Source organism: Catharus ustulatus, chromosome 12, assembly GCF_009819885.2.
Source record: "Catharus ustulatus isolate bCatUst1 chromosome 12, bCatUst1.pri.v2, whole genome shotgun sequence".
Lineage (NCBI taxonomy): Eukaryota > Metazoa > Chordata > Aves > Passeriformes > Turdidae > Catharus > Catharus ustulatus.
Window position 1 is genome coordinate 21045689 of NC_046232.1, and position 27384 is coordinate 21073072.

At 60.0% G+C, this 27384-nt stretch overlaps 1 protein-coding gene across 1 annotated transcript in view; it reads left to right on the forward strand.

Annotated features, from left to right (window-relative positions):
- ADAMTS7 (ADAM metallopeptidase with thrombospondin type 1 motif 7) overlaps positions 1 to 27384 on the forward strand; it is a 40447-nt gene that overhangs the window by 12008 nt on the left and 1055 nt on the right. Inside the window, exons 9-23 of the mRNA XM_033070797.1 lie at positions 877 to 1021; positions 2375 to 2467; positions 2948 to 3093; positions 4294 to 4463; positions 5185 to 5318; positions 7356 to 7476; positions 7717 to 7961; positions 10631 to 10772; positions 12111 to 12237; positions 13097 to 13310; positions 15382 to 17175; positions 19277 to 19423; positions 20661 to 20834; positions 21367 to 21513; positions 22232 to 22391. Coding sequence (XP_032926688.1) covers positions 877 to 1021; positions 2375 to 2467; positions 2948 to 3093; positions 4294 to 4463; positions 5185 to 5318; positions 7356 to 7476; positions 7717 to 7961; positions 10631 to 10772; positions 12111 to 12237; positions 13097 to 13310; positions 15382 to 17175; positions 19277 to 19423; positions 20661 to 20834; positions 21367 to 21513; positions 22232 to 22391 — 3959 coding nt within the window. The remainder of the gene's footprint in view (positions 1 to 876; positions 1022 to 2374; positions 2468 to 2947; positions 3094 to 4293; positions 4464 to 5184; positions 5319 to 7355; positions 7477 to 7716; positions 7962 to 10630; positions 10773 to 12110; positions 12238 to 13096; positions 13311 to 15381; positions 17176 to 19276; positions 19424 to 20660; positions 20835 to 21366; positions 21514 to 22231; positions 22392 to 27384) is intronic.

Sequence of the window (27384 nt, forward strand, 5' to 3'; positions counted from 1 at the left end):
CTGCTGGGCATCACCCTGGCACTGCAGAGCCCCAAGGCAGGAGCTCTGCTGGGCATCACCCTGGCACTGCAGAACCCCAAGGCAGGAGCTCTGCTGGCTCTGCTGGGCATCACCCTGGCACTGCAGAGCCCCAAGCAGGAGGGGTGCTGGCTCTGCTGGGCATCACCCTGGCACTGCAGAGCCCCAAGGCAGGAGGGGGTGCTGGCTCTGCTGGGCATCACCCTGGCACTGCAGAGCCCCAAGGCAGAGCTCTGCTGCTCCCAGCCCTTGTTCCCGAGCTGCTGCTTTGGGTTCAAAAGGAATCTCGGTGTGAGTTAATTCAGAGTTCCCAACCACAACAAACCCAGTAATCTGATCCACCACAGCCTTGCCAGAGGCTTGGCCTGGCTGGAAGCGAGTTTGTTTGAATCAACACCCAGGGCTGGACTGGAGACAGCTCTGTGTGTTTGGGAAGTGTCAGAGCAAAGGCAGCTGGAGCAGAGGGAGGCACTGCCTGCCTTGGCCACCCCAGGGAGACCCTGCCCAGCCTGGTTTGGGCCCTTCTGTGGTGGCACTGTGGGGGTCAGCACGTTTGGCTGCTGAAAATGTTTATTCCTGTTAGCAGGGTCTGCAGGGACAGCTCTGGGGGATGTGGGACACCAGGACATTTATGGGTGTTGTCCCTTCTGTCTTTGTCCCTTCACCTTCCCCACGTGTGTCACCCCAGGGGCACAAGGGGGGATCACTCTGGGGGGCTCCCACCCCAAAAGGTGCCCAGAGGTGTCCGTGCACACCAGGGCAGGGATTGCAGAGCCAGGGTTGTGTCAGGGAAATGTGATTGCTCCTCACCCTGGGACACTGCCCAGGGGTGACCCTGCTGTCCCCTGTCTGTTCCAGCCGGGGCTGGGGGCTGTGCCTGGATGATCCCCCAGCCCAGCAGGTGCTGGATTTCCCCCTGGTGCCCCCGGGGGTCCTGTACGATGTGAGCCACCAGTGCCGGCTGCAGTACGGCCCCCACTCCACCTTCTGTGACGACATGGACGTGAGTGGGGGGCTGGGGGGGCTGGGGGGGATCTGGGGGCTGGGGCTGTGCTCACCCTGCCCCAGGGATGGATCTGATCTGTGCCCCAGGGATGGATCTGATCTGATCTGTGCCCAGGGATGGATCTGATCTGATCTGTGCCCAGGGATGGATCTGATCTGTGCCCCAGGGATGGATCTGATCTGTGCCCAGGGATGGATCTGATCTGATCTGTGCCCCAGGGATGGATCTGATCTGGTCTTTGCCCCAGGGATGGATCTGATCTGTGCCCCAGGGATGGATCTGATCTGATCTGTGCCCCAGGGAGGGATCTGATCTGTGCCCCAGGGATGGATCTGATCTGATCTGTGCCCCAGGAATGGATCTGATCTGATCTGTGCCCAGGGATGGATCTGATCTGATCTGTGCCCCAGGGATGGATCTGATCTGATCTGTGTCCCAGGGATGGATCTGATCTGATCTGTGTCCCAGGGATGGATCTGATCTGATCTGTGCCCCAGGGATGGATCTGATCTGATCTGTGCCCCAGGGATTGATCTGATCTGATCTGTGCTCTGGGATGGATCTGATCTGATCTGTGCCCAGGGATGGATCTGATCTGTGCCCAGGGATGGATCTGATCTGTGCCCAGGGATGGATCTGATCTGTGCCCAGGGATGGATCTGATCTGATCTGTGCCCCAGGGAGGGATCTGATCTGATCTGTGCCCCAGGGATGGATCTGATCTGTGCCCCAGGGATGGATCTGATCTGATCTGTGCCCAGGGATGGATCTGATCTGTGCCCAGGGATGGATCTGATCTGTGCCCCAGGGGATGGATCTGATCTGATCTGTGCCCCAGGGATGGATCTGATCTGTGCCCCAGGGATGGATCTGATCTGTGCCCAGGGATGGATCTGATCTGATCTGTGCCCAGGGATGGATCTGATCTGATCTGTGCCCCAGGGATGGATCTGATCTGATCTGTGCCCCAGGGATGGATCTGATCTGATCTGTGCCCAGGGATGGATCTGATCTGTGCCCCAGGGATGGATCTGATCTGTGCCCCAGGGAGGGATCTGATCTGATCTGTGCCCCAGGGATGGATCTGATCTGATCTGATCTGTGCCCCAGGGATGGATCTGATCTGTGCCCCAGGGATGGATCTGATCTGTGCCCCAGGGATGGATCTGATCTGTGCCCCAGGGAGGGATGGATCTGTGCCCCAGGGATGGATCTGATCTGATCTGTGCCCAGGGATGGATCTGTGCCCCAGGGATGGATCTGATCTGATCTGTGCCCAGGGAGGGATCTGCTCCATGCCCAGGGGATGGGTCTGTATCAGGCAGGAACCATGTCCCTCTGCTCCCCCAGAGTGTGTGTAACACGCTGTGGTGCACGGTGGGGAACACGTGTCACTCCAAGCTGGACGCGGCTGTGGACGGCACGGCGTGTGGGGACAGCAAGGTAAGGGGGACACCCCTCCAGGGTCTGGGGACACCCCTCCAGGGCCTTGGGGGCACACAGGGGCTGTGCAGGGTCCAGTGCAGGGATGGTGGGCTCATCCCAAACACCTGCCCCCAGGGAAGGTGAATCACTCCCCTGGGATCTCTGGAATCACCCAGAAGGTGAAACCCAGCATGGCAGGAGGGCACAAGGCTGGTTCTGCCGTGCTGGATGCTCCTCCCTGGGATGTTCCCCACTGCTGGGGAGGCAGCTCTGACCCCTCTGGGCTGACACAGGGCTGGGAATGCCCTTGCTGAGGGGTCTCCTTGGAGCTTTGGGTTTGTTGCCTCCCCCAAATCCTCCAACACCTCTGAGTTTCCCATTGCTCCAGGCTCTGGCAGAGCCCATGCCGGCACAGCAGGGATTTGCAGGGCCCAGTCCACGTTCTGGGCCGCAGTTCTGCCCATCCCTAACGCTGTGCTCTCCTCTCTGTCCCTGCAGTGGTGCTTCAATGGCGAGTGTGTGCCCGTGGGCTACCGGCCCCAGCCCATCGCCGGCGGCTGGAGCCCCTGGAGCTCCTGGGCCTCGTGCTCCCGCAGCTGTGGGGCAGGAGTGCAGAGTGCTGAGAGGCACTGCAGCCACCCCACGTAAGCCAGCCCTGCCCCAGACTGCCCAGAGCCCCCGGGCAGCACTCACAGAGCCCTGGTGTGGGTTGGGTTGGAGGGGACCTGGTTCCATCCCCTGCCCTGGGAGTGGGATCAGACAGAGGGCAGAGAGTCCAGGCTGGGAGATGTAAAACACATCCAGCGTCCTGTAGGGACAGAACAGCAAACCAGGCATTCTTGGAGCCTGATTCAGAGCTGTTTTGAAAAATCTGCTGCAGTTTATCACCCTGCTGCATTCCTTGAGGCAGCTCTGGCTGGAAGTGTCCAGGAGGACACTGGACAGAGCTGGAGGAGCTGCCATCTCCATCCTGGGGGTCCTGGGCTCACCCATCCCTCCCCAGATGTCCCCTTGGTCCCCAAATCACTGTTGCACTGTTCAGCCAAAGCCCTCAGTTTGCCCTGGGATGGGAGGAGAAGGAAAAAGGAAAAGGGCTTTGCAGTGGTGTTCTGGGGGAGTCACTTTTCCAGCCCCAGGAGAGAGCTCTGACCCTCCCAGACTGCTCTGCCCATCCTCTTCCTCGGGTGAGTTGGGCACGTGCTGCTGGCTCTTGAGGGAGCTGTGCTGTTATCTCAGTCCTGGATCAGGACCTGGATTTGTGTTTGACACAAACCCTGTGGCAGAGGAGCTGTGGTGGCTCATGGAGGGCTCCAAACACAGCTGTGCACAGGCAGGAGAGCAAACACTGGGGATTTCCTGGGCAGTTGTTTGCTTTGGCCACTGGAGGTAAATCTCAGCTTTGCCCTTGGGATGGAGTGAGAAAATGTGTGCTGGGCATCCCCCAGCCATTCCCTCGGGGCAGAGCATGTAAACACAGCCCTGAAATGATCAGGAGCTCCGTTCCCTTCAGCACAGTGTGCCCAGGAGAAGGAATTTACAGGAGATGGGCCATGCACAGTGGTGTGACCAAAGCACAAGGAGATGGTGCCTGTGTTGGGAGGGTCTGCTGGCCTCTGAGAAAAACATTGTGGATGCTTCTCAATCTCCCTGGCTTTAAAAAGTGCAGAGTCAGCTCTGCCATCCCCCAGGGCAGTGGAGGAGCAGAGGCAGGAGGAGTCCCTGGGGTGGAGAGCAGCTGGGCAGGCTTGGTGTAAGGGGATGGAACAGGGACAGGCTCTCACAACCCAAAGCATGGCCCAGCTGTGTGATTGTGAGCCCAGTGAGAGCCCAGTTTGCCTCCCCAGGCCCAAGTACGGCGGCCGGTACTGCCTGGGCGAGCGCCGGCGGTTCCGGATCTGCAACGTGCGGCGCTGCCCCCCGGACAAGCCCTCCTTCCGCCAGCTCCAGTGCAGCCACTTCAACCCCATGCTCTACAAAGGGAAGCTCTACAAGTGGACACCAGTGCCCAACAACAGTGAGTGCAGGGGGATCTCAGACCTGGGAGCAGCTGGAGCTGTGTTTGTGTCCTCTTGGGGTTCCACATGTCAGTGGCTGCCTTCTTTTTTCTTCTGCCTTCACTCAGAGTCAGGATTGAAGCACCAAAGATGGATTTTTTTGCTCAGGCTCAGTTGTTTATTAATTCTTATCTATAGTACAGAGAGTTCTGCAGCACTTTTAGCTAACAAGCTAAAAGAGAGAAAAATGTCAGTAGATGTAGCTGGTTACAAAGTCTTTTAAAGGCAAACTATCCAATTAAAAACTAACATCTGTAGTATTTATACTTTTGACCCAATAACCAAACACCTGTGACCTGCACTGCAGTACTGTTTAACCAAAAAAACAACCTGAAATCGTGAAGGAACAAGAAGGAAGAGGAGCCCAGCTTCTCCATCCTGTCCCATATCTATTACTATATTCTAAAACCCCAAATTCCAAACCCTGTGATGTTACACACCTCTATTCAAATTACACAGCAGTGATTCCAACTCACATTTGGAAGCCTTCTCCAAGGCCTCAGGTCAAAAGCAGTGTTCTTTCTTTTGGGGGTCAGTGTCAGACAGCACAGAGAGTTCCACACTCGAGGCTCCGGGGTTCTACGTGCTGTATTTTGTATTTTACACAAATACAGCCCCTGTGGCTGGGCTGGTTTATGTTCCTGGAGGGGGGTGCTGGGCTGAGCTGTGCCTGTTCCCCAGTGAACCCCTGCGAGCTGCACTGCCGGCCCGAGCACGAGTTCTTTGCGGAGAAGCTGCGGGACGCGGTGCTGGACGGGACGCCCTGCTACGACAGCGAGGGCAGCAGGGACATCTGCATCAACGGCATCTGCAAGGTGGGCACAGGGACAGGGACACCCTGGGATGGGGACACAGGGGCTGGGGACACAGGGACAGGCACAGGGACACCCTGGGATGGGGGCACAGGGCCTGGGGGGACAGGGACAGGCACTGGGACACCCTGGGCTGGGGACACAGGAACAGGGGGCACTGCAACACCTGGGGCTGGGGCACAGGGGCTGGGGGGACAGGGACAGGCACAGGGACACAGGGGCTGGGGCACAGGGGCTGGGGGGACAGGGACAGGCACAGGGACACCCTGGGCTGGGGACACAGGAACAGGGGGCACTGGGACACCTGGGGCTGGGGCACAGGGGCTTGGGGGACAGGACCAGGCACAGGGACACCCTGGGATGGGGGCACAGGGGCTGGGGGGACAGGGCACAGGGACAGGCACTGGGACACCCTGGGCTGGGGGGACAGGGACAGGCACAGGGACACCTGGGGCTGGGGCACAGGGACAGGGCACAGGGACACCCTGGGATGGGGGCATAGAGGCTGGGGGGACAGGGACGGGGCACAGGGACAGGCACAGGGACACCCTGGAATGGGGGCAGAGGGACACCCTGGGATGGGACCCACCCTTGGGTGCTCAGTGTTGCCTCCCTCTCGTGCTGAGCTCATTCCTTTTGCCATTCCCCACTTGGAGAGTGTTCCTGATTCCCATGGGGTGGATCAGTCTCTGGTGGCCTCAAGGAGCCACAGCACAAGCCAGGCCACCATGGATGGGGCTTGGAGCAAGCTGGGCTCAGGGAAAGAGTTCCTGCCCATGGCAGGGGGCTGGAACTGGTTTGTCTTTAACATCCCTGCTGAGCCAAGCCGTGCCAGGGTTGTGTGAGTGCCCTGGGGATGGTGTGTGAGTGTGAATCCCTGGAGATGGTGTGTGAGTGTGAGTGTGAGTGCCCTGGAGATGGTGTGTGAGTGTGAGTGCCCTGGAGATGGTGTGTGAGTGTGAGTGCCCTGGAGATGGTGTGTGAGTGTGAGTGCCCTGGAGATGGTGTGTGAGTGTGAGTGCCCTGGAGATGGTGTGTGAGTGTGAGTGCCCTGGAGATGGTGTGTGAGTGTGAGTGTGAGTGCCCTGGAGATGGTGTGTGAGTGTGAGTGCCCTGGGGATGGTGCCTGCGTGTGAGTGTGAGTGCCTGGAGATGGTGTGTGAGTGTGAGTGCCCTGGAGATGGTGTGTGAGTGTGAATTCCCTGGAGATGGTGTGTGAGTGTGAATGCCTGGAGATGGTGTGTGAGTGTGAATGCCCTGGAGATGGTGTGTGAGTGTGAGTGTGAGTCCCTGGAGATGGTGTGTGAGTGTGAATGCCCTGGAGATGGTGTGTGAGTGTGAGTGCCTGGAGATGGTGTGTGAGTGTGAATCCCTGGAGATGGTGTGTGAGTGTGAATGCCTGGAGATGGTGTGTGAGTGTGAGTGCCTGGAGATGGTGTGTGAGTGTGAGTGCCTGGAGATGGTGTGTGAGTGTGAGTGCCCTGGAGATGGTGCCCGAGTGTGAGTGCCTGGAGATGGTGTGTGAGTGTGAGTGTGAATGCCCTGGAGATGGTGTGTGAGTGTGAGTGCCCTGGGGATGGTGTGTGAGTGTGAGTGCCCTGGAGATGGTGTGTGAGTGTGAATGCCCTGGAGATGGTGTGTGAGTGTGAGTGCCCTGGGGATGGTGTGTGAGTGTGAATGCCCTGGAGATGGTGTGTGAGTGTGAGTGCCTGGAGATGGTGTGTGAGTGCCTGGAGATGGTGTGTGAGTGTGAATGCCTGGAGATGGTGTGTGAGTGTGAGTGTGAGTGCCCTGGAGATGGTGTGTGAGTGTGAATGCCCTGGAGATGGTGTGTGAGTGTGAATGCCTGGAGATGGTGTGTGAGTGTGAGTGCCCTGGAGATGGTGTGTGAGTGTGAATGCCCTGGAGATGGTGTGTGAGTGTGAGTGCCCTGGAGATGGTGTGTGAGTGAGTGTGAGTGCCCTGGAGATGGTGCCTGAGTGTAAATCCTCCGGAGATGGTGCATGAGTGACTGCAGTGCTGATGGCTCTGCCCTTGCAGAACGTGGGCTGTGACTACGAGATCGACTCTCACGCGGTGGAGGATCGCTGCGGGGTGTGCCACGGGGACGGCTCCACCTGCCACACCGTGCACAAGACCTTCGAGGACAGCGAGGGGCTGGGTAAGGGCACCTCCTGCTGTCCTAGAGCACGCCTGGCCCAGCACAGCGGGGCTGCTGCTGCCCTTTGGAGGATGGTTTAATTCCAGCTTGTTGATTTTTTGGGGTAAGACAGCAGGGAGCTCAGGTGGGGCTTGGTGCCGTGCAGAGGTGCAAGGATTGGCACAGTGCTGGCACCCAAGGACAAAAACCATCTCAGACCCCTCTGACCCCACCAAGACCAACGCTCTGTTCCATTCCCAGGCTACGTGGACATTGGGATTATCCCCGTGGGAGCCCGGGAGATCCGCATCGAAGAGGTGGCAGAAGCCGGGAATTTCCTGGCGCTGCGCAGCGAGGACCCCGAGAAATATTTCCTGAATGGTGGCTGGACCATCCAGTGGAACGGGGACTACAGGGTGGCAGGCACCACCTTCACCTACAAGAGGACAGGGAACTGGGAGAACCTCACCTCTCCGGGGCCCACCGTGGAGCCCGTGTGGATCCAGGTGGGATGGGTCCTGCTCTCCTGTGGTGGATCCAGCTGGGATGGGTCAGGTCCTGCCCTGTGGATCCAGGTGGGATGGGTCCTGCCCTCCCTGTGGATCCAGCTGGGATGGGTCCTGCCCTCCTGTGTGGATCCAGGTGGGATGGGTCCTGCCCTCCATGTGGATCCAGCTGGGATGGGTCCTGCCCTCCTGTGTGGATCCAGGTGGGATGGGTCCTGCCCTTTCATGTGGATCCAGGTGGGATGGGTACTGTTCCCCTGTGTGGATCCAGGTGGGATGGGTCCTGCCCTCCTGTGTGATCCAGCTGGGATGGGTCCTGCCCTCTGTGTGGATCCAGCTGGGATGGGTCCTGCCCTCTGTGTGGATCCAGCTGGGATGGGTCCTGCCCTGTCCTGTGGATCCAGCTGGGATGGGTCCTGCCCTGTCCTGTGGATCCAGGTGGGATGGGTCCTGCCCTCCATGTGGATCCAGCTGGGATGGGTCCTGCCCTCCCATGTGGATCCAGGTGGGATGGGTCAGGTCCTGCCCTCCATGTGGATCCAGCTGGGATGGGTCCTGCCCTCCATGTGGATCTAGGTGGGATGGGTCCTGCCCTCCCTGTGGATCCAGGTGGGATGGATCCTGCCCTCCCATATGGATCCAGCTGGGATGGGTCCTGCCCTGTGGATCCAGCTGGGATGGGTCCTGCCCTCTGTGTGGATCCAGGTGGGATGGGTCCTGCCCTCTGTGTGGATCCAGGTGGGATGGGTCCTGCCCTCCTTGTGGATCCAGGTGGGATGGGTCCTGTCCTCCTGTGTGGATCCAGCTGGGATGGGTCCTGCCCTCTGTGTGATCCAGCTGGGATGGGTCCTGCCCTCCCTGTGGATCCAGCTGGGATGGGTCCTGCCCTCCGTGTGGATCCAGCTGGGATGGATCCTGCCCTTTCATGTGGATCCAGCTGGGATGGGTCCTGCCCTCCCATGGGGCTGAGCTGCCCTGGCTCCCCAGGGCCCCTCCTGCAGCCAGGGGATGGGCTCTGCACCTCCTTGGGGTGTGTTTGTCAGGGAGCTGCCAAGCTGCTGGCCCAGGGAGTGATTCCAGCCCACAGCACTTCCAGCTGAGCCTCAAACCCTTTGCAGCATTCTGCAAATTATTGACAGAGGAGAGGGAGCCGTTTCCTGAGGCTTGCCTGTATCTTATCACAAGCAGGGAAAGAGCCCCCAGTGCTTCTGGCTGGGCTGGACAGGCAAAGCCCTCAGGAGTTGATACCCTTGTGGCTGTGAGGCCAAGCCTTCCTCTGGGGAAACCAGGGGGAATCATCCCAAGGATGGTGATGATTTCTGAAATCCCTCGTGGTGCCAGCTGTGGGGCAGAGGTGGTGCTGGCCACAGAGCTGCACCCCATGGACCCCAGGATCCCCTGCCCTGGCAGTTCAGGCCCAGCCCCATGCACTCCCCAGAGCATCCCTGCCTTTGCACGGGCTCCAGCAGCCAAAATCTCCTCCTGCCTTCCCCTCAGCAGCAGCTCGGGGTGGGGTGTGAGATCCTGAGCCAGCTGCCACCAAGGGCTGCTGTTAATGGGGATTAATCTGGCACCACCACTCACTTTCTGGGATTCATAACCTAATGAAAACCTTTGCACAAGAACATTTCCATGTTCATGGAGAGGTTTTGGAAAGAGGCCCTGGCTCCCGCCAAAGCTCCAAGAACAACAAAGCTTTGGCAATAATGGGAGTGCTTAGGCTAAGAAAAACAGGGATGAACTCGCGGCCCCTGTGAGCACGGGTGTGGGAGGCGCTTGGAGCAGGGCTTGTGTCAGCCCCGGGAGCAGCAGGAGCCGTGGGGAGGGACAGGCACTTTAGGAAATTCCACCCTTGGGCAGGGATGAGTTACTCTAAATCCAATCAGCTCTGTTGGGAGCTGGGCACAGGGACACATCCTCCTGGAGCTGCTCCTTCTCTCCTGAGAAACACCCAGGGTGGCAGTGCCACTCCCCAGCTACTGTCCCCTGTGTCCCCAGCTGCTGTCCTGAGTCCCCAGCTCTGTTCACCCTGCCCATCCCCTGTGTCCCCAGCTGCTGTCCCCTGTGTCCCCAGCTGTGTTCACCCCTGCCCATCCCGTGTCCCCAGCTGCTGTCCCATGTCCCCAGCTCTGTTCACCCTGCCCATCCCGTGTCCCCAGCTGCTGTCCCCTGTGTCCCCAGCTCTGTTCACCCTGTCCATCCTGTGTCCCCAGCCATATTTACCTGTCCATCCTGTGTCCCCAGCTGCTCTCCCCTGTGTCCCCAGCTGCTGTCCCATGTCCCCAGCCATGTTCACCTGTCCATCCCCCCTGTCCCCAGCTTCTGTCCCATGTCCCCAGCCATGTTCACCTGTCCATCCTGTGTCCCCAGCTGCTGTCCCATGTCCCCATCTGCTGTCCCCTGTGTCCCCAGCTGCTGTCCCATGTCCCCATCTGCTGTCCCCTGTGTCCCCAGCGATGTTCACCTGTCCATCCCGTGTCCCCAGCTGCTGTCCCCCGTGTCCCCAGCTCTGTTCACCCCCTGTCCATCCCGTGTCCCCAGCTGCTGTCCCCTGTGTCCCCATCTGCTGTCCCCTGTGTCCCCAGCGATGTTCACCTGCCCATCCCGTGTCCCCAGCTGCTGTCCCCTGTGTCCCCAGCTCTGTTCACCTGCCCATCCTGTGTCCCCAGCTGCTGTTCCAGGAGACCAACCCCGGGGTGAGGTACCAGTACACGATCCAGCGCCCGGCTGACAGCGAGAACGAGATCGAGCAGCCCGAGTTCCTGTGGCGCTTTGGCTCCTGGACCACCTGCACGGCCACCTGTGGGACAGGTGAGTGCAGCCCTGCAGGACACCCGCCCTGAGCATCCCTGGGAGCCTTTGGAATCCCTGGCTCTGGTGTTTCAGAGCTTTGGGGGAAGGAGAAAGGGGAGCTGCTGAGGTCAGGGCTCCGGTGCCGTGGTGCTGAAGGAACCCCAGGGCTTTATCAGCTCCTGGCTCCTGTTACCCTGCAGGGCATGGAGACAAAGGAGTTTCAGAGGGATCAGGGAGTGTGAAGGGCTGCTGGCTGGGCCTCTCCAGGGGGGAGAATATCCAGAGTTTTGTGGGGAGCCCTGGGTCCCACAGTGTCTCAGTGCTGACGTTTGCTTCCCCCCACCCTGCCCCACTGCCCTGGCTGGGTGTCCCAGGGCAGCTTTTGGGGCACTGGTGCAGAGGGAAACTTCTGGAACGCTGCTGGGCAAGGCTGGGAGCAGCAAGCACTTCCTCGAGAGCAGCTGGCACTGGAAAAAAGGGGAATTCAAGGACACTTGTGCTTTCTAGGTAGCACAGAGTGCCAGGACATGGGCTTTGTTTAAATCCAGCTTTCCTTTGTGCGATTGGAGCGCTTGGCTTCCAGGACAGAAGGGAAGCAGAGGAGTGAATCAGGCAGGAGTGGGGTGAGGGTGAGCAGCTGGAGGAGGGCTGAGCCCACTGCCTGCCCTGAGTGATGATGTGAGGTGAGATGTGGATTTGGGATGTGGTGAGTCCCAGGGCCCTGTGAGCTCCCGAGTGCTGGAGGCAGAGCCCAGCTCAGCAGCTGCAGCAGGGCTGTGTCAGTGCCAGCCCAGGCTGTGTCAGTGCCAGCCCAGGCTGTGACAGCTCCCCGTGTCACAGCTCAGCTCTGAGCTCCAGGAACAGGGACAGAGCTGCAGCGAGGCAGGGTGGGGAGCTCAGCCTTGCAGAGCCCTGGGAGCAGACTGGGCACACGAGGCTGGGGACAGCGTTTTGTCCCTGGCTTGGGCTGGGGCTGGGCTGCCAGAGGAGCTGAGTGCTGCACAGAGCTCCCAGTGCACACAGCTCCAGTGGCAGAGGTGCAGCCCCGTGCTGCAGCAGCCCAGCTGCACCGGTGCTGTGGGAGGGCATCACACCCTGGGCACAAATGAACTTCCAGCTCTGAGTGCTGCTTTCGTTTTCTTTCTGCTGTTCTGGTGCTCGGGCTCCCCAAGGGGATCCTGCTGGGGTTTGGTTCCCAAAGCTGAGCTGGCCCCGTGTGTGTCGGTGCCCTTGGGGTGTCCTCGGTGTGTGTCCCTCCTCAGTGGGTGTGTCCCCTCTCAGGGGTGCCCTGGGGTGCCCTCGGTGTCCATCCCCCCTCAGTGTGTCCATCCCCCCTCAGTGTGTCCATCCCCCCAGGGGTGCAGCGGCAGGTTGTGCACTGTGTGGAGAGGCTGGCAGGTCTGGTGGAGGAGCGGTTCTGCGACGCGCTCACCCGGCCCGACGACAAACAGCGCACCTGCAGCGAGGAGCCCTGCCCGGCCAGGTGAGAGAGACTGCCCAGCCAGGTGAGCCCTGCCTGGCCAGGTGAGAGTGCCCTGCCAGGTGAGAGTGCCCTGCCAGGTGAGAGTGCCCAGCCAGGTGAGAGTGCCTGGTCAGTGAGGACTGCCTGGTCAGTGAGCTCTGCCCAGCCAGGTGAGAGTGCCCAGCCAGGTGAGCCCTGCCCAGCCGGGTGAGAGTGCCCAGCCAGGTGAGAGTGCCCAGCCAGGTGAGAGTGCCTGGTCAGGTGAGAGTGCCTGGTCAGTGAGCCCAGCCAGGCCAGGTGAGACTGCCCGGCCAGGTGAGCCCAGCCCGGCCAGGTGAGCTCTGCCCAGCCAGGTGAGCTCTGCCCAGCCAGGTGAGACTGCCTGGTCAGTAAGCCCAGCCTGGCCAGGTGAGCCCTGCTAGGCCAAGTGAGAGTGCCCAGCCAGGTGAGCCCTGCCCAGCCAGGTGAGCCCTGCCCAGCCAGGTGAGCTCAGCCAGGCCAGGTGAGCTCTGCCCAGCCAGGTGAGCTCTGCCCAGCCAGGTGAGCCCTGCCCAGCCAGGTGAGCCCTGCCCAGCCAGGTAAGCCCTGCCCTGCTCCTCCCCTGGTGCACTCCCAGGCCCTGTGCTGGTCCCTGACAGCGCCCCAGGGGTCCCATCCTGGCAGGACACTCCTCTGTGCCTCTGTGCCCATAACCTGGCACAGCTCGGGGACTGTCCCATCCCTGACCTCTGTCTGAGCTCCCAGACCTCGGGCTGACACCTTTGGGCTCCTCCTTTCCCCGTGGCCCCACATGATGGGCGTGGGGTGGGCTGGATCCTGGGGCACAGCTGCTTGCTCTGGCTGACATTTCTGACATTTTTTCCTGTCCCTGTCCCCACAGGTGGTGGGTGGGCGAGTGGCAGCCGTGCTCAGCCTCGTGTGGCGGGGCAGGGCTGATGAAGAGGACGGTTCTGTGCATCCAGAGCGTGGGGCTGGACGAGCAGCGGGCCCTGCAGCCAGCACACTGCCAGCACCTGCCCCGGCCCGATGCCACCGCGCCCTGCCACCCACAGCGCCCCTGTCCCTCCCCCTGGGCTGTGGGCAACTGGTCTGAGGTGAGAGGGGGTGTCCCAAAGTGGGGGGAGCTGGGGGCAGGAGCCCCAAACACCTCAGGTGTGCTCCTGCTCCCAGGAAATCCATGGATGTGTCTGTGTGGGCTCAGCAGCTCCCAGGGAGGGAATTCCATTGATGGAGGGTGTCAGGGTGAGGAGGGAGCTCTGGGCAGTTTAACTCTGCCCCAGCTCTGAGCTTTGCTGCTCCTCACACAGGGTGAGGGCCACGCTCCCTGCTTGGCACCAGCAGGGCAAAAATGAGATTTTCAGCTGGACATGGCTTGGAACAGCCTGGTGCAGTGGAAGGTGTCCCTGCCCATGGCAGGGGTGAGCTGGATGATCCTCAAGGTCCCTTCCAGCCCAGATGGTTCCATGGGGTGATTAATGGTGACACTCTGCATAGCCTTGATTTATTTTTGTGTTTATGTGAATCAGCTTAACCACAGGCTGAGGGTTTCAACCAGAAAATGATAACTCCTGATTTAAACAGCCCTTCCAAAAGTGTTGAGAGTGAAGACAAATATCAGGAGAGAAAGGAGAGAGCCTGGGAACTGAGCTTGTTGCTAAGGAACAAATGGAATCAAATGTGAGCAGGGAGTTGGGAGGCTAGAGGAGAGCGAGTTGGAAATATTTTTCTAGGGGCCCACAAAAGCCACAATTAAGGGCTGAGAAAGATGGATGCAATGGTTTAAGGGGAAAATTATGGCTTGTTGGAGGGTCAGTGCTGGGCAGGGCCAGCCCCAGCCCTCCTCTGTGGTGTTGGCACCAGTGCAGAAATGCGTTTGGGAATTTGAGGTTCTGTCATTTTTCTGTCCTTTAATTTAAAGGGAGAGCCCTCCTTCTCTTCCATTCCCCCCACCACCACACTTAGGGGACTTGGAGGGGCTTGGAAGCTTCCCAGAACCTTCTGGTCCCTCTGCCAGCAGGGTGGGGCAGCTTTGTCCCTGCAGAGGCCAGGCAGGAGCAGGGTGCCCGTGTGGCACTGCCAGGGTGGGCTCTGGTGGCCTCAGAAGCACTGTGCCCCAGCTCTGTGGACGTTCCCAAGAAGCTGATGCAGTCCCCAGGCCGGGCTGTTGTTGTTTAGCTCCCAGCTGGGATGGCTGTGCCCTGGCAGGAGCACATCCCGCCGTGCCAGCCAGCCCTGGTGCCTCCTGCCCAAGGCTGAGCCCTCCTGCCAGCTCTGTGTGCTCCCACACGGGGCTCCTGGCAGCTCTCACCCCTTATCTGTGTCCCCAGGGCTCTCCTGATAACCCAGCCCTGGTGAACAACCCCCTGCAAGCGCTGTGCTGCCTGGGGTTATCTCTGGATGGAGGTCTCAGCCTGGTGGGAGTGGGTCTCAGCTCTCCCTGGTTTGGCAGGGCCATCCTGGGGCAGGAGCAGCTGCTCTCAGCCCTCTCACAGGTGCTGCTGTGTGGGAATGTTTGGTTCCAGCTCCTGGAAATGCCTGGTGTGGTGCTACCAGAGAGTCCTGGAATGCTCTGGGGTGGAAGGGACCTTGAAGCCCCCATGGGCAGGGACACCTTCCTCAAGTCCTGGTTGCTCCGAGCCCCAAATGCAGCAGAAAATGCTGCTGTTCCTCCCAGTTTCTGTTGTACTGCCCCGTGTCAAAGAGCCCATTATGGGGTTGGGGTGTCCCCAGCACAGCTCCCTCCTGACCTTTGCTTTTTGCCCACTCAGACAACGCCCACGTTGTTATTCCCTGCTTCAAAGAATGCTCTTCTAGAAGAAGAGATGCAATTCATGGCAATAGGTCACAGCAAAGACCCATTAGATCATCTCACCCCTGCCCTTCCCAGCGTTCATCCCCAGGGAAAACTGTTCCTGGCTGCAGTGCAGGTCAGGGATCACCCTGAGCAAAGTGCCCACAGCACCAGCCCTGCTCTGGGAACAGGGGCAGCCCCATTTGGGCACTGATGCTCTGCTAAACAGGGTGACCAGTGCCCCACAGCTGGGACTGGAGCTGCCCAGGGGTGGTGGTGGGAGCTGGCAGAGTGACACAGAACGTGTACCTGGTGAGGGCACAGCAGCACTCCCCACAGACTGACCCTCTCTCTCTTCCCTTTTCCCTTCCCAGTGCTCTGTGACCTGTGGGAACGGGACCCAGAGGCGCCCTGTGCACTGCAGCAACAGCACCGGGGCCGAGTGTGACCCTGCAGAGAGACCCAGCCCCGAGAGGGTGTGCTCCCTGCCACAGTGCCACCAGAGCTGGGACACTGCCGACTGGTCTGGCAGCGGCTCCTCCAGCAGGGAGGTGTTTAATGAAATCCATTACATCCCCAGCAACCACATTCCTGAGTTTAACCCCTTAATCCCGAACATCCCGGAGTCCAACGACGTCAATGTCATCACCGAGGAGGATTTCTCGGCCAGGAAAGGAAATGTCTTTGTGGATGACTTTTACTACGATTATAACTTCATCAACTTCCACGAGGATCTGTCCTACTACCCCTTCACAGAGAAGGAGGCAAAGCCAGAGCTGAGCCCTGGTGGCGTGGAGGGGCCCTGGGAGGTGCCCACTGAGACCCTGCTCAGCACCGAGCTGGGGGGAGACAGCGAGGAGGAAAACACTTCTGCTCCTGGGCATGAGGGACACACAGAGCCCAGTGACCAGATGAGCATGGCCCCCGAGGATGTGGGCTCAGCCACACCCAGACACACCAGCCCTGGCTTTTTGGGTGAGGAGGAGCAGGATGCAGTGCTTGTGCCCCACTCTGAGCAGCACCCACCCACCCAGAGCTCTGCACGCCACGGCCGCTGGGATGAACCCCATGGAGCAGCACCCAGCAGGACCAGCCTCGGGCAGGGTGCCCCAGCCCATGGCTCCTGGGGTCCCCAGGCAGCTGCTGCAGTGCCCACGGGCTGGGGCAGTGCTACTGTGGATGTGCCCCACGGGCAGGGAGCACCGGGCAGTGTGAGCACAGAGGGACAGGACACGGCCAGGTCTGCAGGGACAGGCCACCAGGACTCCAGGGAAATGGGTCTGGCCACCAGCAGTGACGTTTCCCCACAGCCCACAGGGCAGCACGGGTGGGCAGCAGTGCCAGAGGGGGTGCTGGACACGCAGGCAGGTGGGCAAGCCCATGGCATGGACAGGGCACGCCTTGCCTTGCCCACCCCACAGGCTCCGGGCTGGGGGATGGCAGGGAGTGCTGGCAGCCCCCACCCTGCCCCGATTCCCCCTCCTGTGGGTGCTGACAAGGCTCCTGTGGGGCAGGGAGGGCAGCAGCCAGAGCTCCACACCCCCACAGCCCCCACCTCAACCCCCTGGGTGGCCACAACAGCCCCTCCAGTGTCCTTGTCCCCTGCCATGCCCGGGCCGGCCACCCAGCTCACCTCCAGTGGCCTCAGCCAGCAGGGTGCCCTGGTCCCAGCCATGCCCACAGCCCCAGCTCATGGCCCACCTGCCCACACTGCAGGGTCCCCCCAGGACTGGGGGACAGAGGGGGTGTCCCAGCACCCGGATCCAGCACAGCCCCACACCCAGCTGACCTCCCATGGGACCCTGCTCAGCATTGCTGCACCCAGGGAGCCCTCAGCAGGGACACCCCCGGGGACATGGACACCCCCAGGGACAGGGACACCCCCAGGGACATCACCCAGGGAGCCCTCACCGTGGACACCCCCAGGGACATCACCCAGGGAGCCTTCACCATGGACACCCCCAGGGATGTCACCCAGGGACCCCTCACCATGGACACCCCCAGGGACCTCTGCCTCCAGTGATGGGGGGCACGAGTTGTCCCAGCCCTCACCTTTGCCCCCCTCACTCTGGGAGAAGAGGCTGGAGGAGGAGGATGAAGAGGAGGAGGCTCTGCTGCCACCATCAGCCACTGCCAAGCCCAGCTGGGAGGTCGGGAACTGGAGTGAGGTACGTGGTGAGTGACATGAACAGTGTGACATGGCCAATGGGGATGTGAGACTGGCCCTGTCCTGGCTGGTCATTAGTGCCATGAACAGTGTGACATGGCCCTGTCCTGGCTGGTCATTAGTGCCATGAACAGTGTGACATGGCCGGTGGGGATGTGAGACTGTCCCTGTCCTGGCTGGTCATTAGTGCCATGAACAGTGTGACATGGCCAGTGAGGATGTGAGACTGGCCCTGTCCTGGCTGGTCATTAGTGCCATGAAAGGTGTGACATGGCCAGTGGGGATGTGAGACTGTCCATGTCCTGGCTGGTCATTAGTGCCATGAACAGTGTGACATGGCCCTGTCCTGGCTGGTCATTAGTGCCATGAACAGTGTGACATGGCCAGTGAGGATGTGAGACTGGCCCTGTCCTGGCTGGTCATTAGTGCCATGAAAGGTGTGACATGGCCAGTGGGGATGTGAGACTGTCCATGTCCTGGCTGGTCATTAGTGCCATGAACAGTGTGACATGGCCCTGTCCTGGCTGGTCATTAGTGCCATGAACAGTGTGACATGGCCAGTGAGGATGTGAGACTGGCCCTGTCCTGGCTGGTCATTAGTGCCATGAAAGGTGTGACATGGCCAGTGGGGATGTGAGACTGTCCATGTCCTGGCTGGTCATTAGTGCCATGAACGGTGTGACATGGCCCTGTCCTGGCTGGTCATTAGTGCCATGAACAGTGTGACATGGCCAATGGGGATGTGGGGAATGTGAGACCTGTCCCTGTCCTGGCTGGTCATTAGTGCCATGAACAGTGTGACATGGCCCTGTCCTGGCTGGTCATTAGTGCCATGAACGGTGTGACATGGCCAGTGAGGATGTGAGACTGGCCCTGTCCTGGCTGGTCATTAGTGCTAATTAAGAAGAGCTGGTAACCAAAAGCTAAAAGCAGGGTGCTGCCCCTCTCTCCCCATGCTGTGGGCAGCCGTAGCCATGGACTCCTCCGTGTCCTGGGAGCAAACATGAGCAGGGACGGGAAGGGTTAATCCCACCCAGGGCAGAAACAACTGCAATGGGCTCTGGAGGAGCTGTTCCCCCTCCTGCCCTGGGCTGAGCACTGCCTGGCGTGTGTGGGGTTGTTTAGAGGGGAAAGGTTCTCTCCTCACATCAGCCCACAGCCCCAGCTCACCCAGCAGTGCCCATGGAGAGGCAGGAGCTGAGTCCCAGGGATTCCTGCTGGGACAGCAGGCTCTGTCCTTGGCTGGGTGTGGACTGGGGGTCGGGGATGGAGAGATGGAGGGTCCTGGGACAGCAGGCTCTGACCTTGGCTGGGTGTGGACTGGGGGTCGGGGATGGAGGGATGGAGGGATGGAGGGTCCTGGGTCAGCAGGGTGGGTGCAGAGCTGGGGTCAGGGCTGTGGGGTCCAGGACAGCATCAGCTCTATGGGGTGCAGGCCAGCGGGGTCAGGTCTATGGGTGCAGGACAGCGGGGTCTGGTCTGTGGGGTGCAGACCAGCAGGGTCAGGTCTCTATGGGGTGCAGGACAATGGGGTCAGGTCTGTGGGGTACAGGACAGCGGGGTCAGGTCTATGGGTGCAGGACAGTGGGGTCAGGGCTATGGGGTGCAGGACAGTGGGGTCAGGTCTCTGTGGGGTGCAGACCAGCAGGGTCAGGTCTGTGGGGTGCAGGACAGCGGGGTCAGCTCTGTGGGGTGCAGGACAGCAGGGTCAGCTCTGTGGGGTGCAGGACAGCAGGGTCAGGGCTGTGGGGTCCAGGCCAGCAGGGCCAGCTCTATGGGGTGCAGAGCAGCGGGGTCAGGTCTATGGGTGCAGGACAGTGGGGTCAGGTCTGTGGGTGCAGGACAGTGGGGTCAGGTCTGTGGGTGCAGGACAGTGGGGTCAGGTCTGTGGGGTGCAGGACAGTGGGGTCAGCTCTGTGGGGTGCAGGACAGTGGGGTCAGGTCTCTGTGGGGTGCAGGACAGCAGGGTCAGATTTCTGGGGCTATGGGGTGCAGGACAGCGGGGTCAGTCTCTGGGGTCCAGCCCAGCAGGGTCAGCTCTCTGGGTGCAGCCCAGCAGGGTCAGCTCTCTGGGTGCAGCCCAGCCGGTCCGTGTGTTGCAGTGCTCGGCCACGTGCGGCCTGGGCGCGGTGTGGAGGCCGGTGCGCTGCAGCAGCCATGGCGGCTGTGCCGAGGCCGACAGGCCCGTCCCTGCCCGGAGGTGCTCCCTGAGACCCTGCTCGGCCTGGCGTGTGGGCAACTGGAGCAAGGTAAGGGCAGGGGGGTCCCCAAAACCCTGCGGGACAAGGCAGGGTCCCCAAAACCCATGGGACAAGGCAGGTCCCACCTGCTCTGGGGGAGGGCTCTTGCCCTATAGTAAAGGTTTGCACTTCCCACAGGGTTTAAACTGCTCATCCCACAGTATTTTAATTTTTTCCTGGTAAAAAGTCAGGATTTTGCAAAAGCTAAACCAAGAGATTTGATGAAAGGCCAGGTTGGGTAGGGTGGACACACTGCAGGGGCTTGGACCAAGGTGGTCTTTGAGGCCCATCCCAAACCATTCTGTGCTTCCATGATTTGCCGATCTCTGGACAATGTTCTGGTCACTCTGCTCTGCCAGGGCATGTTTGCAGTTGGGTTGGGCGAGTTTGGTAGGTTTGGTGGTGGGGAACAGCTCTCCTTGCTCTGGGTGGTCACTATTCCTTGGGATCATCAGTTCTTTAAGGCACAAAGACTGTTCTTGTCCCAGCTGGTTTCAGAGGGGTGGTAGTGCTGCACAGACCGTGCTCCAGCTTGGCCTGGAGCTCCAGGGGAGGGGAGGTGGAGTGTTAACCCAACCCAACCCCAGCAGAGTGTCCCTGGGGTCACCTCCTCTGCCCACAGGGACTGCTCTGGCCATGCTGCCCTTCCGCATTTCGGTGCTGTGTCCCTCCCCACTTTGGTGCTGTGTCCCTCCCCACGTTGTGCTGTGTCCCTCCCCACTTTGGTGCTGTGTCCCTCCCCATGTTGGTGCTGTGTCCCTCCCCACGTTGGTGCTGTGTCCTTTCCCCATTTCGGTGCTGTGTCCCTCCCCACTTTGGTGCTGTGTCCCTCCCGATGTTGTGCTGTGTCCCTCCCCACGTTGGTGCTGTGTCCCTCCCCATGCTGGTGCTGTGTCCCTCCCCATGCTGGTGCTGTGTCCCTCCCCATGCTGGTGCTGTGTCCCTCCCCACGTTGGTGCTGTGTCCCTCCCCACTTTGGTGCTGTGTCCCTCCCCATGTTGTGCTGTGTCCCTCCCCATGTTGGTGCTCTGTCCCTCCCCATGTTGGTGCTCTGTCCCTCCCCATGTTGTGCTGTGTCCCTCCCCATTTTGGTGGTCTGTCCCTCCCCATTTTGGTGCTGTGTCCCTCCCCACGTTGGTGCTGTGTCCCTCCCCATGTTGTGCTGTGTCTCTCCCCACGTTGGTGCTGTGTCCCTCCCCATGTTGTGCTGTGTCTCTCCCCACGTTGGTGCTGTGTCCCTCCCCAGTGCTCCAGGAGCTGCGGTGGTGGCACCAAGGTCCGGGACGTTCACTGTGTTGACACCAGGGACCAGCGGCTGCTGCGGCCGTTCCACTGCCAGGCCGGGCTGTCCCAGCCCCCGGCTCAGCTGCCCTGCCGGAGCTCGCCGTGCCTGCCCTGGTACACATCCTCCTGGAGAGAGGTACTGCCCGGGGGGACAGCTCATGCCATGGCAGGGACACCTTCCCCTGCCCCAGGCTGCCCCAAGCTCATCCAGCACGGATGGTGCAGCCACAGCTGCTCTGGGAATTCCATCCCAGCCTCCTCACCACCTCCCAGGGAACAGTTCCTTCCCAATATCCATCTAAATCCCCACTTTTCCACTCTGAAGCCATTCCCTGTGTGCTGTCCCTCCATCCCTTATCCTCTCCAGCAGGGACACCTTCCCCTGCCCCAGGCTGCTCCAAGCTCATCCAGCACGGATGGTGCAGGCACAGCTGCTCTGGGAATTCCATCCCAGCCTCCTCACACCCTCCCAGGGAACAATTCCTTCCCAATATCCATCTAAATCCCCACTTTTTTCCACTCTGAAGCCATTCCCTGTGTGCTGCCCCTCCATCCCATGTGCTCTCCAGCTCTCCTGGAGCCCTTTAGACGCTGTAAGGGGCTCTGAGCCGTCCAGGTGAGCACCCCCAGCTCTGTGCAGCCCCTGACAGCCCCGCTTTGTCCCGCAGTGCTCGGAGCCCTGCGGTGGCGGGGAGCAGGCACGGCTGGTGACGTGCCCGGAGCCCGGGCGCTGCGAGGAGACCGAGAGGCCCAACAGCACCCGGCCCTGCAACAGCCAGCCCTGCACCACCTGGGTGGTGGGCTCCTGGGGACAGGTGAGTGTCACTGCAGGGTGGGGGACACCAGCCCTGTGCCCAGGGTGGCACTGGGGTCTCCTGGGGAGAGGTGAGTGTCACCTGTAGGGTGGGGGACACCAGCCCCGTGCCCAGGGTGGCACTGGGGGCTCCTGGGGAGAGGTGAGTGTCACCTGCAGGGTGGGGGACACCAGCCCTGGGGACAGGGTGGCACTGCAGGGTGGGGGACACCAGCCCTGGGGACAGGTGAGTGTCACTGCAGGGTGGGGGACACCAGCCCTGGGGACAGGTGAGTGTCACTGCAGGGTGGGGGACACCAGCCCTGGGGACAGGTGAGTGCCACTGCAGGGTGGGGGGACACCAGCCCCATGCCCAGGGTGGCACTGGGGGCTCCTGGGGACAGGTGAGTGCCACTGCAGGGTGGGGGACACCAGCCCCATGCCCAGGGTGGCACTGGGGGCTCCTGGGGACAGGTGAGTGCCACCTGCAGGGTGGGGGACACCAGCCCCGTGCCCAGGGTGGCACTGGGGGCTCCTGGGGACAGGTGAGTGCCACTGCAGGGTGGGGGACACCAGCCCTGGGGACAGGTGAGTGCCACTGCAGGGTGGGGGACACCAGCCCCATGCCCAGGGTGGCACTGGGGGCTCCTGGGGACAGGTGAGTGTCACTGCAGGGTGGGGGACACCAGCCCTGTGCCCGGGGTGGCACTGGGGGCTCTGAGCCCGTTCCTGCCCCGCAGTGCTCGGCTCCCTGCGGAGGGGGCATCCAGCGGCGCCAGGTGAAGTGCATGGACACCAGGACAGGCGTGGCCCAGGAGGACAGCAGCCTGTGTGACCACGAGCCCTGGCCAGAGAGCACCCAGAAGTGCAACCCCCAGGAGTGTGAGAGCTCCGAGCCAGGTGGGCAGCAGGCAAACCCAGCCTGGGGAATGATGGGGGAGCCTGGGGGGAGGTGGAGCGAGCGTTCCCTGCATGATTGTGTAAGGCTGCCTTGGCTGATTGATGATTAAGTGGGAATGTTATAACTGTCCGTAAATGTCCAGAACATCCGTCCCTCAGGGGCCAAGCAGGGTTTTGCTGGCACGGATGTGAGCTGGGATGGGGTCAGCAGTGTCACCCAGCGCAGGGACACTGAGGGACCCTGTGGGATGTGGGGTGAAGGGACTCCAGGCAGAAGGGCGGCCAGGAAAAGGAAGGCAGAGGGGAATACCCCGGGAGGGAGCTCTCAGGAAGCTGTTGAGTGGTGAAATCCCAGAATACAAGCTTGTGAAAGAAGCTGGGCCCAGCATCAGAAAATGGAATAGAGGAGCAGTTCTCCAGCATCTTCAGGTGTGTGTGAGCAGGTGCCCCAGGGAGCCAGCCCCATTCCAACCTGTTTGTCATTTACCTGCCCTGGCTGCCTGGCCACACCAGGGCACTCACTTGGCTTCTTCTCCCCCCTCCCCTCACAGAGATACATCCCAAGCACAGGCAGTTCCCTGGGAGACAAATCTGGGGACTGCAAGGGTTAACAGCACTTGCAGAAAAGCAATATAATGAGGGATTAGATGTCACTGATACATGTCAGTCACTTCCCAGCTTTACCTTTTTAATGTGTCTGTGCAGAAGAAAAGCTCTTTGGCTGCCCAGAAAGTGTTGCTGGAGCTCCAGGAGGTTTGCTGGACAAAGGGAGGGCTGGGAGGTGGGGCAGGGGGCAGCAGCAGCTGGTGCTTGGGGTGGAGGAGCTGGATCCATGGCTGCTGCACACATCCCTGGGTCCCTCTGCAGCCTGGGACACCCCTTCCAGCCTTGCAGCTGCTTTTGTTTATCCCATGCCCAGTGTGTTCCTCCTAACACCTATTCCAGAGCAGGCAGGAGTGCTGGCTTTGCTTGGCTGGGATTTGGGCACTGGCACTGATGGCCACTGTTTTTAGCCATTAATTGCTCCTTTTGGAGCCTTTGCAGGGCCATGGGGCACCCCAGCATTTAGGAAATGATGAGTCAGCCCTGCTCAAGGCACTCTTTGTGGTTCTGGCTGTTTTGGTCAGGGGAAAATTTCCGTGCCAGGCTTGGTGATGAGAGCTGTGGAGCCAAGGCTGGACCAGAATAACCACTGAGATGTGTAGGAAGCACACAAATAAACGGTAAAATCCTGGATCAAAAATGACATAAATGCTCTGGCTGCAGCCCAGGGCAGGAAACGCCTCTTGGAAACACAAACGTTTCCAGCCAGAGCATGGAGGGGAACAAAACTTTCACATGGCAGGAAATCCCAGATGTGTAAATGCACAGGCAAAGGCTCCCAGAAAGACATCAATGTAACTCCAGCCCTTTCCTGTGCTCTGAGGGATCTTTCTGCACAAGATGGATCCAGGCTGGAGCAGTCCATGGGTTTGTGAGGAGCACAAGGGGTTTCTCCCTGCTCTGGCACCAGCAGAACCAGGGCTGGGTCTGTCAGTGCTCATGTCCTCACTGGACACACAAGTGCCAATAACCCCAGCAGGGCTTAAATGTTCAAACCCTTATCAGATGGATTTTGAGCAGAGATGGAACAGATGAAGCAAAAACAAACATCTCACAGCAATCAGCTCCTCAATTAAAGGAGGATTAATTAGAACCAGAGTCCTGAGCTGTTGCCAGGTTATAAATTAATTGAAGATTCCACCAAGGTTATTTTTGAATGTGGCTGTTGCCTTGCAGCTGCAGCCAGCTGTGAGTGTGTCCTTAGATGGCTCCTGGGAGCTTCAGAGCCACGGGCACCAGAGTGATGCTCCAGAGGCTGGGGACATTTCTCTGGGACTTGTTTGTGCTGTCTTGGAGAGGAAATCGTGAGCCCCAGGTCTGCAGGAGGGCCTGGAGAAACCTGCAGCAGTTCCAGACAGATTTAAACCAGACAAGTGGGAATTGCTGTGTCCTGGAGGAGGAGGCAGGGGGTGAACAGAGCTGGTCACTCAGCTGGTCACTGCAGGCTGCTGGACACAGCTTTTGGGCAGGTCCTGGTGGTGACAGAGCAGGGCAGCCCCAGGTGCCCATCATGGCCATGCCATGGAGTGAATCAGTTCCCTTGTGCCATTTCTGCAGATCCGATAGCAGGGAGGTCTCTGAGTTCCCCAGATCTGCCCCAGGCAGGTGATGGGGCCGGTCCTTGGCTCCAGCAGCAAACAGGGCTGTCCCCCGGGGCTGTCCCCCAGGGCTGTCCCACGGGGCTGTCCCACGGGGCTGTGTCCCCCGGGGCTGTGTCCCCCGGGGCTGTGTCCCCCGGGGCTGTCCCACGGGGCTGTCCCCCGGGGCTGTCCCACAGGGCTGTCCCCCAGGGCTGTCCCCAAGGTGTCTCAGCCTGGAATTCCAGAGGGATGAGCTGGCTCAGGGACAGGTGTGTAAGAGGTGGAGCAGTTCTCTGGGAGCAGCACAGAGCAGGGGATGGAGCCCAGCCCTGTGCCCCAGCCCAGGGGATGATGCTGGGGAGCAGCAGTGCCTGGGGGAACAAGGAATGCAGGCTCTGCTCACTCTGGGTCAGCCCCAGACTCCATCCCTGCCCCTCTGCCCCCTTTGCCAGCTCCTTATCCAGGGCTGGCTGCACCTCCAGCTGCCACGAGAGTAATTGGCAATTAAATGTGGTGCTCCTGCTTGTTCTGAGCAGGGAAATGAAATTGTTCATGGTTCTGCAAGTCACAGAGTTCGTCCACAAGGGATCCATGTGGGAAATAATTGCAGCAAACCCCAATTTTCTCCGTCATTTGAGCGTGTAAGTCCCTAGCCAAGTGGTGAGGCCAGGAGGTGCTGAGTGAGGCATGGAGAGCAATTAATTAACTGCTAATTAACAACAGCAGTCAGTGGGAAAGGGATGCTCCAGAATGGACTCCCTGTTTTGATAAAATACAGGAGAAAGATGTTGCCTGCAGCAGGGCTGACACCTGAAAACTGGGGGGGTTTGTGGGATTCTCCCACTTTTCCAGCTGTGATTGTGTCAGTGCCAGCCTGTGTATCCCATCCCATTATCCCATCCCATTATCCCATCCCACCCCACCCCATCCCACCCCAGAGGCCACAGGGAGGCACCTCAGCCCCAGAGCAGGACCCTGGGATCATTTATTTGTTAAACTCAGCCCTGGCTCTGAGAGCATCCCCAGGGCCAGAGGTCAGCAGCCTAATTCCCTGGATTTGCTAGCTCAGCTCCAAGCTCAACCTTTCCTTGTTTTCACAAAACCTGTTCCAGGAAGTTTATTTTTCCCAGGAATAAAAGTAAAAGCTTAGGTCTGGCTGGCAGAAGCTTAAATGAAATTTAAAGCGACTTCCACACCGACCTAAAAAAACAGCCCCCAAAAAAGTGGGGGTTTCCAGTCTCTAATGTGCTGACTTAGCCTGGATTTTTAAAGCCCTGCTTTAAGCTATTTCTTTAGCCTAAAATTTGGCATGGACTTAGGGAACGTGTGTCCAAATGAAGTGCGAGGATTATATAAAAAAATTGTTAATAGAAAGAAATAGCAGGAAAAGGATTCAGTGGAAATTGGGTGGGTTCTGTAGGTCCCTCTGAAGAGCTGACAAATTAAGTGCTTGTTACAGCTTCCCTTCTCAAGAGCAAATTCCAGGGAGGAATCACAAGCTCAGCCAAGATGCTCAGACCTGTGCCTGACCCTGCACACATCCACCCTGAGACTGCAGCAGGGTCTGGGGAAGGGATGGGAACTCAAACCCTGACTTCACTGAGTTCAGGGAGGGTTGGGAGAACGCTCCCAGCCTGGGCTGGGGTTGTGGGGCTGTCCTGTGCAGGGCCAGCACTTGGCCTGGATGATCCCTGTGGGTCCTTTCCAGTCTGGATATTTTATGATCCATGAGGTCATTTGGCTTTGGAGCCCTGGGGTCTCCTGTCAGGTCAGCAGAGCCTCCAGCCAAGGGTGGTGGTTCTTCTCCCCCCTCCCCAAGCCCATCCCTGCTCTTTGCACAGAAATCCCATCCCCTGTGGGTGAGAAGGTGTTTAAGGAGCAGGGTGGGCTCATTGCTGCCTGGGCATGGTGCAGGGACAGGAATTTCCTGATGGGCCCGGGGTGCTGACCCTGGGAAGGGATCAGGAAAGGGCCAAACCATCCCTCCAAGGCTGGAGAGCAGCCTCCCAGCAGGAGCCTTCTCAGCTCTTTCCAAGGAGGCAGGAGGCAGCTTGGGTGGGAGCCATAAATAACTTTCTAGGAAGCTGTGAGTGCTCAAAATTCTGAGGGGCTGAGCAGGGTCTGCCCAGCAGAGCAGTGCCCAGGACATTGGCACCCACCATGGGCATCCAGGCTGATCCAGGACTCCTGGCCTGGCCCTCACAGAGATTTCTCTGCTCAGCCAGCAGGGAAAATCACTGCTGGTGTCCCAGCAGGCAGGGCTGGGGGGAGCCCCCAGCCTGGAGTGGGATGGGGTCCCCTCAATCCCACTCTGTCAGCACTGCTGGACCCAGCACCGCAGGGATAAATCGCTTTTTGGGGGCACAAAAGAGCTGCAGCTCGGGAGGCAGGGAGGAAATACCTCAGCTGAAACACAAAATAATTCTTAGAGCAGTGCAGTGACCTCCTCGCTGCTGGGCTGGGGGAGGGGGCTGTGACTGAAATCCCAACCCGGGGGAAAAGTCTCTGCTCTGCATCTGCTGCATCCTTCCCTGGAGCCGCTCCCGTGGGAATGGGGGCAGCAGCCGTTCCCGCAGCGCTGCCTTTGTTCCGAGGGGCAGGGCTGGGGGCAGTGGTCACTGGGAGCTCCCCTGCCTCAGCCTCGACATTTCCCCTGCAGAGAACAGTCCTGAGAAAGGGAACAGCCCCTCTGGCTTTTCTGCCCCGTTTCTGTCCCTGCTCTGCACGCTCCTGGTGCCCAGGGAGAAGCACTGGGGGGTTGGCCCCTGAGTGCATCAGCTCTGCCCTTTTCCAGAGAAAAGCTGTCTTTT